This window comes from Podarcis cretensis (genome assembly GCF_951804945.1).
Source record: "Podarcis cretensis genome assembly, chromosome: 4".
Classification (NCBI taxonomy): Eukaryota; Metazoa; Chordata; class Lepidosauria; order Squamata; family Lacertidae; genus Podarcis; species Podarcis cretensis.
In genome coordinates, this window is record NC_137173.1 from 20,844,074 (window position 1) to 20,856,793 (window position 12,720).

The 12,720-nt window shown below is 39.5% G+C and overlaps 1 protein-coding gene across 2 annotated transcripts in view; it reads left to right on the forward strand.

Annotated features, from left to right (window-relative positions):
• DYNC2H1 (dynein cytoplasmic 2 heavy chain 1) overlaps nt 1-12,720 on the forward strand; it is a 153,275-nt gene that overhangs the window by 117,753 nt on the left and 22,802 nt on the right. For both annotated transcript variants that reach the window (XM_079973223.1, XM_079973224.1), the window contains 2 exons: nt 6,948-7,064; nt 12,374-12,583. In XM_079973223.1, the coding sequence (XP_079829349.1) occupies nt 6,948-7,064; nt 12,374-12,583 (327 nt within the window). The remainder of the gene's footprint in view (nt 1-6,947; nt 7,065-12,373; nt 12,584-12,720) is intronic.

Consider the following 12,720-nt stretch of genomic DNA (forward strand, 5'->3'; position numbering starts at 1 on the left):
GCAGCACATGGCCTCTTCACAGAAACAAGTGGCACATAGTTTTGAACTTTGATGATATTCATATTCACAGCTGGCAGAATGAATGGGTTTTTCACTGTGACAGAGAGGTTCGCTTTCAGTTTGCTTAAGTTAAAATTGCATAAGCTAGCATGTCTCCTGTGATTTGTATTCAAGCTTTTAAGACCTAATTCCCTTGAAAAATATGCTGATGCAGTTCCTTGACATAGTATAAAGCCTGCACATTTTACTTCTGATACTTAGTAAAAACCTCATCTTGCAAATCACTGCCATAAATTATAGTTTGGACATGCACAAGACTAGAATGCATATTGGAAGGATACTGAGACAATCTATGTTCTCATAATATTCACTATCCTGACAAAGAGTGCCATTATTGTAGTTACGAATCTTTAGTACTGTCTCATGCTAACAGATCCTTAGTCAAGTTCTCAGTGATATAAGTAAATAAATGATAAAAAATGTAAATGACATTTGGTGTAAGCACTGAGGAAGCTTATGCAGTTTAATTTTTCATACTTAAAAACACATTTCATGGCAGGCTTACGGAAAGAATCCCACTTGTTTTTTTTAAACATTTGTAAAACGTTGGATTTCATGTAACCCTCGATTTAAATACTTAACTTAATACAAACATTAAATCTAACTAAGCACCAGGAAGCTTCCCAAAATACAAACAATTCATTTTCAGGAGTGTCAAATTACAAGAGACAAAGGATTTTAACATTAGGGCTTAAGTCTTTAGCATTCTTTTTTGGAAGGATGTTGACATGGAAGGTTTCCTTCCATGTAACATTATTTGTACTGCAAATTATGGACCTGATCCAGCCAGTTTCTTCCACACTCCCTCAGATACGGTTCTCTCATGGTAGAACTGCTGACAAGGAGAGCTGGTTAGCAACACTCATGTCAGCTTGCCAAACTAGCGAGCAACTGGTGTCTTGAACCTGTTTCCCATTGGCAATGAAGGTAGCCAGAAGGAAGTACTGCAGCCTCTTAGCTGACATGGCCAGTATGATTAAGCCATTTGTCAGCTGGCACAAGAGCTGAAGGTGTTCTGTTTTCACCTTGGCCTAAAATCCTCAGGATCTTCTACGGATCCTCTGACCTTGTTTGTCCACCAGCTGCTTTGCCTCACCCTGCACTCTCTACACTCATTTGCCATGTGCTGCCTGTCTTCAGGGTTAACTACCTTGAGAGTGCTTTCAAGCTGCCAGCCCTGACATAGAACAGTGCACTATTGCTTCTTATCGAACCTTCCTCTCGCTGCATAAGTTGAGGTTTCCAGTATGGACCTACCCATAATTTTGTCCAGTACAGATGTATCCTTAACTAAGTACTGTGCTAGCATATACCACAGCACCACCCATATATATATATATATATATATATATATATATATGGGATATAGATATAGATATACAGTGGACGCTTGGGTTGCGAATGTGATTCATGTGGGATGCACGTTCGCAACCCACACAGGTTGTGATTCAGCGCCTCTGCTCATGCACAAAGTGTGATTTAGTGCTTCTGCGCATGCGCGATCCCCGAAACCCAGAAGTAACCCGTTCCAGTACTTCCGGGTTTCGGCAGGTCCGTAACCTGAAAAAACACAACCTGAAGCTCCTGTAACCCGAGTTATGACTGTAGATATAGATGGGTGGCGCTGTGGTCTAAACCACCGAACCTCTTGGGTTTGCCGATCAAAAATAGACAGCTCGAATCCATGCAACGGAGTTAGCTCCCGTTGCTCTGTCCCAGCTCCTGCCAACCTAGCACTTCGAAAGCATACCTGTGCGAGAAGATAAATAGGTACCGCTGCAATGGGAAGGTAAATGTGCGCTTTGGCTTCCAACACGGTGTCCTGTTGCACCAGAAGCAGTTTAGTCATGCTGGCCACATGACCCGGAAAAGCTGTCTGTGGACTAACACCGACTCCCTTGGCCTGGAAGCAGAGATGAGCGCCCCACCCCATAGTTGAATTCTGGACTTAACTGTCCAGGGGTCCTTTACCTATACTTATTAGTGAGCACAGTAGTTACAGGCATAGAATTGTAGAGTTGGAAGGGATCCCCAGAGCATCTAGTCCCAACCCCCGCAATGCAGGAAACTCAGCTAAAGCATCTTTGACAGATTGACATCCAACCTCTGCTTAATGACAGAGACTCCACCACCTCCCGAGGGAGTCCTTTCCACTGTCTGTACTGTCAGAAAGTTATTCTTTCAGACAATGAAAGCCAGTAAAGTACAGATGAAGCAAAATATAATTTGACACCTCAGCCTGCTCCAGCAAAAGGCTAGGAGAAGAATAAGTTGTTTATATGTACCTCCCCAAAGAGTCTTTCTTGCAGTTAAGTAGAGGCAGGAAATCACTGCATTGGAAAATAGGCTCCATTTTATATTCATCAAAAGTGGACCATGTGACTGAAAATAGCTTTTCTGTGTTTGGATTGAATCAGGGTCATCTTTCATGAGTTTCTTTGCTAGTGTTTATTCAGGGCACATAACATAATTTTTAGATGCTGCTACCTATTTTGAAAACTCTCTGTTGCCATTAACATGGTAAAAAATAGTATATTTTCAAGCGAGGTGATAAAATCTGAGGAAATAACATTTCTGTCACATATATTATACAGTAACTAAATATGGTAGGTGGCAGTAGAGTACTTGCCTTTTTATTTTCCTATTGATGGGGAGGTGAAAATGTAGAAGAAGGTTTATTGGCTGATTTTATAAGAAAAAATAATCAAGTCATTAAAGATTTTGTACTTTAGCACAAAAGTCTGCCACAGAGTTTTGAAGAGATAATTCTGCAGAAGCTGTACAAAACTCATTTTTGTCACTTATCTTTGAAATTAATGTATGTTTACATTCTGTGACCTGTTAAAACTGTTGAGTAGATTTGCTTAAATAAACAAATGGTTCAGCCATATTTAATATAGAGTAGGGGAAATCTGTAGCTGAACTACATTGCAGACAGAACAGAATCAATTATATATATATATATATATATATATATATATATATATATATATATAAATTAACTTAAACATACGCATGTAGTTACTAAAAATTAAAGCAACTTTTAGTTCATATATTATTTTCCAGTTCAGATTTTATCCTTTAAATTGCACATTTATTTTGAAAATCATACCTTTCTTTATTCATGTCTATAGAGAGTCTTTCCTATCAACCTTTGCATCTAGTGACTTAGTTCATTAATGGATGGGAAAGAACAGGGGTCAGCAAACTTTTTCAGCAGGGGGCCGGTCCACTGTCCCTCAGACTTTGTGGGGGACCGGACTATATTTTGAAGGGGGAAAAAATGAACAAACTCCTATGCCCAACAAAATAACCCAGAGATTCATTTTAAATAAAAGCACACTCATGTAAGAACTCATGTAAGAACACCAGGCAGACCCCACAAAATAACCCAGAGATGCATTTTAAATAAAAGGACACATTCTACTCATGTAAAAACACGCTGATTCCCGGACTGTCCATGGGCCAGATTCAGAAGGCAATTGGGCCGGATCTGGCCACTGGGCCTTAGTTTGCCTGCCCATGAACTAGAATGTAAGGTAGAATTATTTAACTCAGGTGGGTTCCTATAACTGTTAAGACTGCCACATAGTATTATGAAGTTCAGGATGAGAGAGGATTTTCAGCACTAACATTGCATTGTGCCATGGAAAAGGCTCTACTTTTCTTAAGAAGAAATAGTGTGCAAGCACCTCCTCAATTTCTGGCCTTTCTAACCCCAAGTTTGCTTTCCAGGCTTCCAGCTTGCCCTTTGCATTCTCATTTGAACTCCACTGCACTTCTTCTGCTAGTACTTAAATTGTTGTTTAGATTGCAAGAACTTCAGTCTCAAGCTAAGATTTTTTTTATATATACAAAGGTGGTTTCTTTGCTTGTTTGAGGGTTCTTTTCTTTAGAAACAGAGTGCATTATTGGTTCATAGTGGTTTAGAGTGTTTCCCCCTCTTTCAGTTTGCCAGAAACAAGCATTAAAGTAACCAGTGTGTAACTTCCAGGATTCACCCTGAGTCTTTAAAAAAATTGGTTTTATGTTAACCACTCGGCTATGGGTGTGAGAAACTTTATTCTGTTTTGGCCTCTGAAAAAATAATTGCTAGTCTTCACCTTTATTTTGCTCCTCTTAAGAGACCAGATAAAGATTAGTTTTAAAGATTATTTATATGAGTTCAATAAAATATACTCATTTGACAGGATTTTTTGGTCATCCTATATATGTTGGGAGGAATAGGGCATCTAATTACTGTATTTTCCTATGTATAAGAATATATTCCCCCCCAATTTTTTAAGTTTAAAATTGGTTTTCTTCTTATACACTGAATGTTTAAAATATTTATTTCTTAATTTTGGGCTCAAAAATTAGGGGTTATCTTATACACTGGGATGTTTTATACACGGAAAAATACGGTATATGGCTTAGTATAAATCTGTTTTATCTAGTAGCAGAAATATTGCTTCTGCTCAGAAAAAGCAAGGTTGCATTTTGGATTTTCAAGGGAACAGAACATTCCAATAAGTTAAGTGATGCATTTCCATCAAAATTCAAAATCTTTTGTATCTAGTTTGAGAATGGGAATGTTAAAAAAAAAAAATCCCCATTTGTGTCTATGTTCCTTTTAAAGCTTGAATTTGTTTTCTTCAATGTTTAGCAAATTAATCGATAGCAACAATTATAAAAGTTAAAATAATACTTCCACAGACTACCAACTAGTGAGGCTTCATGTTCTAGCAAGTCTGATAAATTATTTTAATTTGCTTTCACTGAACCAAACAACAGTACATAATTTATCAGACAAACAAAGAAAATGAAACAGTGCATCATCACACATTTTTCAAGATTAGAAAATCAATCAAAAATGCACTGGTGGACTTTAAGTGGATAATTCTGACTATTTAACAACTAAATAGTTTGCCCTAGAGAAAGATTAATGTTTATTTATTTCAAAAGTTCTGTGTTGCCAAGCAAAACAGGAACTACACTGTAGTTTTAAAATCTTAGAAGAAACAACCATTTTAAATAACACGTAAACAGAAAATAAACATGCCACTATTTTATTGATCTTGAATTTAAAATTGTTTCATTTCTTCTTGGGAACTACCCTGACAGCCTGTTACAGGGCAGCCTGTAAATATTGATAAGATAAATAAATGTCAGTATGGGCAATGCTACTTCATTGCTGTGAAAAAAATGCATAACAATGCATAGATATTTTATTATTCCAAGAAGGGTGAAGTAAAATGAAACTATCCCACTTAAACCTCCAAAAATCCCAATTGAACTTTTTTTTTTTTAAAGATAAAATACTGATTTCTTGCTAAGATCAAAACGAATAAATGCAGCTTATTTTTTTTAATATTCCTTGTTGGAAAGATTCCCCCCCCCCCCTTCACCAGAGCCTCTAGCGAGTCTTATTGCAAGACAGGTGCATGAGGGGTGTTCATGGAATTCTTACAGCTGCCTGTCTCTATGTAAAAGGTAAAGGTACCCCTGCCCATACGGGCCAGTCTTGACAGACTCTGGGGTTGTGCGCCCATCTCACTTAAGAGGCCAGGGGCCAGCGCTGTCCGGAGACACTTCCGGGTCACGTGGCCAGCGTGACATCGCTGCTCTGGCCAGAGCCAAAGCCAGAGCCAGAGCCGCACACGGAAACGCCGTTTACCTTCCCGCTGGTAAGCGGTCCCTATTTATCTACTTGCACCCGGAGGTGCTTTCGAACTGCTAGGTTGGCAGGCGCTGGGACCGAGCAGCGGGAGCGCACCCCGCCGCAGGGATTCGAACCGCCGACCTTTCGATCGGCAAGTCCTAGGCGCTGAGGCTTTAACCCACAGCGCCACCTGCGTCCCTCGCCTGTCTCTATAGGCCCAAACAAATGCCAGCATCTGTGCTAGTGATAGCAGCAAGACCAGGGGTCAGCAAACTTTTTCTGCGGGGGGCCGGTTCAGTGTACCTCAGAACTTGTGGCGGGCCGGACCACGTGTGCGCACATGCGCACACTCCCTCCCTCAGAGACAGAGCGGCTGAGATACCTCCACTCACCACGTTCAGACAGAGCGGGCTGGGCTGGGGAGGGGGCGCCCTGCTGGGCGCTGGGCGCGGAGTGGCTGCGGTCACCCCGTCAGGAAGGGCCCCTGCCCCAGGGTGTCCATGACCGTGCTGCTAATGTGCCACCGCCGAGCAGCACAAAAGAGTCTTCCTCCTCCTCCCTTCTTCCAGGCCCTCTGCTCCCGCTTCTTCCCGCCCCTTCACCTCTCCTCCTCCCTTCTCAGAGCTAGATGTCAACAAGGCGCCCTGCCCTGCGCCTCGCCCCGATTGGAGCAGCGAGTCTTGGGAAAGGTCGCTATTGGCTGCCAGCTCGTGTCAAACCGGCCAGTGGAGGGGAGGCCTAAGTTTGCTAAGGCTTCGGATTGGCCAGTATCGCGGAAGTCTGAGCAACCTCAGAGCATGCTGGGAGATTTAGTCCCTGGGGGGGGGGTTTCCACAAAAAAATGGCACCCAGGGAAAAAATGGCGATTGCACCAATCCAAGCGGGGGTTGCAGAACCGTTCACGGGCCGGATCCAGAGGGCAATTGGTCCAGATACGGCCATCGGACCATAGTTTGCCGACCCCTGAGCAAGACAATATATGCTTGCTTCCTTCTCCTACCACATCACAAGGATTTCAATAATATGTGATTCAATCCTGCACATATTTATGATTGCTACAGTTGCATTGCCATCATGAATATACATGCATAACTGGTTAGGGTACTGCAGCCTTGAGTCGGATTTGAAGTGCTTGATTCCACCCCAACCTCCAGAAGATAATTCTGTTTATTTGACTTACCCATAACCTTACTAGAGAATTGTCTTAAGTGTTCACACACTGTCATATTATCTTTTTATCTCACAGGTAATTTCACAGCTTCGGATCTTGAGCAGGTCTGTAACTGCTGGCTGCAAATTTGACAGGGAAATCTGGTCTAATGAGCTTTCTCCAGTCCTCAATCTATGGAAGAAGCTTAATCAGGTAAGAGGGTCATTTGTTGGTAAAGTTTTCAGTTACTTTCAACAGAACAGTCTAGGTAAAATGTCTATATTTGAAAGATGGGCATTCCACAAAAAGGGAATTCCAGTACAACATGGATTTCAGATAATATTTTGTTGGAACCAAAGACTCCTTTCAACTGATGCATTTTTTTTTCTGTCAAAGAAAAGAATGTGGCTGCAGGTTGTAGTAAGGTAGATCTCTTTTCGGTACAAATTTTTCAAGAGACAGGTAATATCACCTCACAGGTAGTGAGCATATCTCCAGAAGTAGCACTGCTCAATATAAATGAGGAGTTGGATAAAAACTTGAAAAGTAAAGACCTTTCAACCCACATACTGATGGCAGAATGTCTCATCATTTCAAGATTCTGGAAAGATTTAGTGAGCCACTTTAGGCAACCAGTAATCCATGTATGATTCTGAGTATTGTTAGAAAACTTAATGCAAAAATTCCAGCTAGCTGAGGACTAGATTTTTTAAAAAAGTTTATTTTCTGTATGGGTCAATTCTATTTTCTGTACCATTGTAGCATATTCAAAGGATCTGCAGTTCCTTGTTAAATTTTGACTAAAATAAATTCTGCAATATATACTAGTTTATGTAAATTTGTTTTGATTTTCATCATCTGTTTGAATACTACATGTATTCTTTGTATATTGTTTTAAAAATGGGTACAATAATTAGATAACTAGAGTGAGAATGGATGAGAAATCTGTACATTTAGGAGACAATAATGACTATGGCAGAGGCCTAAAGGAAACATGTTAGTTTTATACTGCTGACATGAAGTTACTTCCAAAGCCAAAATTTGAATTATGTCCCTTTCAGTATCAACCTTAAGTCATTGCTGTGCGTGGCAAATATAAATTTAAACAAATAAGCAATGAATTGGTTGAAGCCAATAGCATCAGTGTGTGGAAATGCTGTCATGAGTATTGACCAGCACATACAGGATTCCACTTGAATCCAGCTTTTAGCACACCTCTGTAGATGATCCTCCTTCCCCTCTGCGCATTTAGTAAATGCATATGAGTAACACCTGAAAAGAATTATTGTGGTGCTCCCTTTCTTAAGCCAGCATTGCAGCTTTTATCTGTTGTAGCCAAATATCTCAGTTGTGAGTTGATGTGCTGGGCTTGGACATTTTCAATCATTGCTTGGAAATCATCCAGGTTGACTGTTGGCGCTGTCAAAACCGTCTTTGAAAACCATTAGTTGTGGGATATGTATGCAGATCTGCTCAAGTAAGGACCATAATTATTATCTTCCTGGTTCAGTTAGTAGAAACTGCCAACCAAAAATGATACTTTCATACCTGAAAAACTATGAATATTTTTTAATATAGATGCCTCTTTCCAAATTCCAAATTCCTTTGGATGAATCACTTTCCATTTTTAATCTACATAATTACTCACTGCATTTTATATTTTATTAAAATCAATATGATTAACTATAGACACATTTCTTTCTGACACATTTCTTTCTGATGGTCATTTTGAATTAAAAATTACTCAGTTAAGAATACTAATCAGCATTAAGTGCAGTTTGTTCCCCTCAAAATTATAATTAATTTTGAAATACTTTAATTTTTAAGTGAGGAAACATTGCAGACTTGAAATAATTTTAATAGTTCTCTTTAGTATACATTAATGTATATTTAAAATATATTTCACTATGAAAATTATGAAAACTTGACATCTCTCCACAGCTTACTAAACTACAGATTTTTTTTTTACTAAATATTATAATGAGCAGTTCTGTAAAGCGTAGCCATTTTAAAAAAATATTATAATAATAATGATGATACATATGTTTGTAATGCTTGGGGTGTAGTTCTGTAGTCAATAAACTAAATTACTCTCATTGTACTGCACTAAAGTGGAACCACTTATCATTACAAAGTTTCTCTGAAAGTATTATTTCCCTGTTTTGAGCAGGAGATGCCCAAACTGATGCAGCCCCACAAAAGTAATTTGCATGATACTGTTACTAGGAGTCTCTGCAACAGTTTGTGAGGATTTTTCAAGGGTCCACAAATTTAGTCACCATAGCAACCACACAGCCTATTTATTTGTCTCTGATCATGCTGTCACAGTAAAAGCTCTACCTCTCAACTGAGTCACAGGCATTGGGGTGTGGCAATATAAATCTGATTTTATGCTGCAATTGGTATAGAGGCATTCTAAGTGCCACTGAACTGCAGGAACTCCCCTTGTGCACAACTTTGGGCAAGCCAAAAAAAAAAAAACCCAGCAACTTTTCTGTCTGGATTTTCACTCTTTAAAATATGGCAGTCCTGGAGTTGGTGCTGATCACAAAAAATGACTTGACCACTAAGGCTTCTATCCTATTGTAGTTTGTAGTCAGTGAAGACACATTGTGGCAGTCGCAGATCATCTGTGCTGTTTTCAAGAAAAGTTCATGAATAGGATAATTTTGAAACCAGACGCGGAATGCAAAAGTGTTGCGAAGTTGGTGTATTTGTGTCTATGAGGCAAATTCCTTTCACTAGAAATGAGTACAGTGGGACCTTGGGTTACATATGCTTCAGGTTACAGACGCTTCAGGTTACAGACTACACTAACCCAGAAATAGTACCTCGGGTTAAGAACTTTGCTTCAGGATGAGAACAGAAATCGTGATCCAGCGGCGCAGCGGCAGCAGGAGGCCCCATTAGCTAAAGTGGTGCTTCAGGTTAAGAACAGTTTCAGGTTAAGAACAGACCTCCAGAACGAATTAAGTTCTTAATCCACGGTACCACTGTACAAGTCATACCTCTGGTTATGAATGCTGTGGGTTGCACGTTTTCGGCTTGCGGACTGCGCCAAACCCGGAACAGGTTACTTCCGGGCTTTGGCACATGTGCAGAAGCGCAAAATGACGCCATGCGCAGAAGCGCCAAATTGTGTCACGCGTGTGCACAGATGCAGTGCTTCAGGCTGCAAACGCTGCGGGTTGTGAATGTACCTCCCTCACGGATCACGTTCACAACCCGAGGTATGAATGTACATGATAACTGAATCTGGACTGGATCTTATATTCACCACATGTATTATTACTATTATTATAATTTCTATAGAATTTCTAATTAATTACATTTCTTCATCCAAAGACCACAGGGCAGTTTACAATATAAAAACACAAAAATGCATACCATAAGAACAAATAAAAACAATAACCCATACATAGTTTAAAAGGCCATAGATCATTGAATTAGCCAAAGGCCTGGCAGAACAATGTTTTTGCCTGGCACCTAAATATATGTAATAATTGGCATCACCATGATGAATTTCCCACCCCATGACCTTAACATCTAGTAGGACCCACTGTGTGAGCCATTGTTTTGTGATTTTTTCCCACTAGTAGTTATCAGTGACATGGATTGGTGGTGAAGAAACTCACTATATAAATGTGGGAACAGCGCAGCTGACAACAAGAATAATGTGGTGTGCTAACGTTGTCAAAATAAATTCTGGCGGAGCTTTCCTATTTATTTTCCTTTCTTTTGACAATGGTGACTGGAAAGAGAGTGGTAAATGAAGCCCATGAAAAGCCACCTAAATCAGTTGCAGCCGTCAGGCCATTTTCTGAAGCAACTTCTTGGTAAAAACTGACAGGCGATGAAAGTATTGTCACTGCTGTGCCATATAGTAAATGTGATTGATAACTTTTTTCTACGTATTGAATTAAAATTCTAAATAAGTCAGCCACTGTACTCTTATGAAATTTAGTCCAGCACAACACTTGTACGCATATAGCAAGGATTAGTCCATTGTGGAAATAGTTCGGCATGTTCAATTGTAACTTTCTTTCCACAAAGTTATATATATATATATATATATATATATATATATATATATATATATATGCAAATTAGGCTACATTAAAATCATAGGTAAAATCATATATATGTAATCTGTTTCTAATGAAAATGTGAGAAGAGCTTGCTTTAATGTAACCTTTTGCCATATACATAAATGTTTTGGTCCTCCATGGTTTGTGAGTCAAACGAAGAAATCTCTGAACATACTTTCCCATGGTTTTATTAATTAAATAAAATGTAGTTTTATAAAATTTTAAAATAAGTGCTGAGTGCTTGCCAGTTGTCTCAGTGCCATCACAAGCATTGGCCAAAACGCTGGAAGAGAGGCGCACACTCACTTGCTTGTATGAATAGCTTTTTTTAAACACACGTCAGGTTGGCATATCATCAGAACCAACTCAAAACCAGCTGATAAAAATGACTGATCTTATTGTACAATTATCAAAAAAGAAAATTTAATGCTGTAAATGTATAATTTATGTAAAGACTTTTAGCCTGTGTAGCTTTTTTCCATTACATATAATATGATTTCAGAGCTTGATTTTGGGGGAAATCAGGAAACAAAAAATTGAATCTGAAGTAATCTTCTGCTAATGGCTTTAGCTGAGCAATTTGCAGAGTTCTGGGGATTTAAGAACATTGATTATTGAAGAGGAAGCACTAATTAGCTGCATTTAAACTACAGCATCAGATGTTTCCCCAAAATACGAGTTTCAGGTTCATCATGTATAATTCACTTGTTAGAGTCTATTTAAAACATTGTTTACTTCCTGGTGTGTGTGTGTGTGTGTGTGTGTGTGTGTGTAGGCTTTTAGCTAGGAATAAAACCAAATTTCATAATTGACCTGTCTCAGAAAACAAACAACGTCTGCTCATAATGCACAGGAGCATTATTCAGTGACCATTAATGCACTAGATGAAGCTTTTGGATGAGATACAAGGCATGACACATAAAACACGTTATGGTAATCAAGGCTTGAGGTTACCAACACATGCACTTCTGTGGTTATGCGGTCACATTACAAGAATGGTTACAGATGGTGTACCAGCCAAAGCTGGTAAAAAGCACTCCTGGCCACGTGGGTCACATTGGATGCCGCTCACAGAGATGTGCCAAGGAGTACCCTCACAATGTGTACCTGCTCCTTTAGAGAGAGTGCCACCCCATCCAGAACTGGCAGTCCTGTGTTCTCCTGGACACAGGAACAACCCACCCACACATTCTCCATCTTTCCAGGATTCAAGCTCAGTTTATTGACCCCCATCCAGTCCAGCAATGAATCCAGGCACCAGACAGGTTCTCCTGACTCCAGTGTAATGGAGAAATAGAATTTAGTATCGCTGATGATACCCTGTTCCAAACCGCTAGTGACAAGTCCCAACAGCTTCATATATGTGTTGAATAGCATTAGAGACAAAATAATACCCTGTGTCACCCCATTGAATAACATTTTCTCCCCTTTTAGAATTCAAATCTGATTCATCAGAAGGTGTCCCCTCCTTCTGAGCGTCAAGGCTCTCCAATCCTGTCATTCATTATTCTTGAACAGTTCAATGCCATTCGCTTGGTTCAGAGTATTCATCTGTCTCTCGCTGCTCTCAGTAAAGTCATCAGAGGAACCTCGCTGTTGAGTTCAGAAGTACAACAACTAGCAAGTGCTTTGCTAAACCAAAAGGTAAGGTCTTCTTTTAAATTCTCGTTGTACATAATACATCTTTATTCTGTAAATATGGCAAGCTTGAACCAAAGCCATCTTCAGTTAGGTTCTTGTGTGACTCACAAAGCTCAGCAATGCCTGCAATTATTATCTTC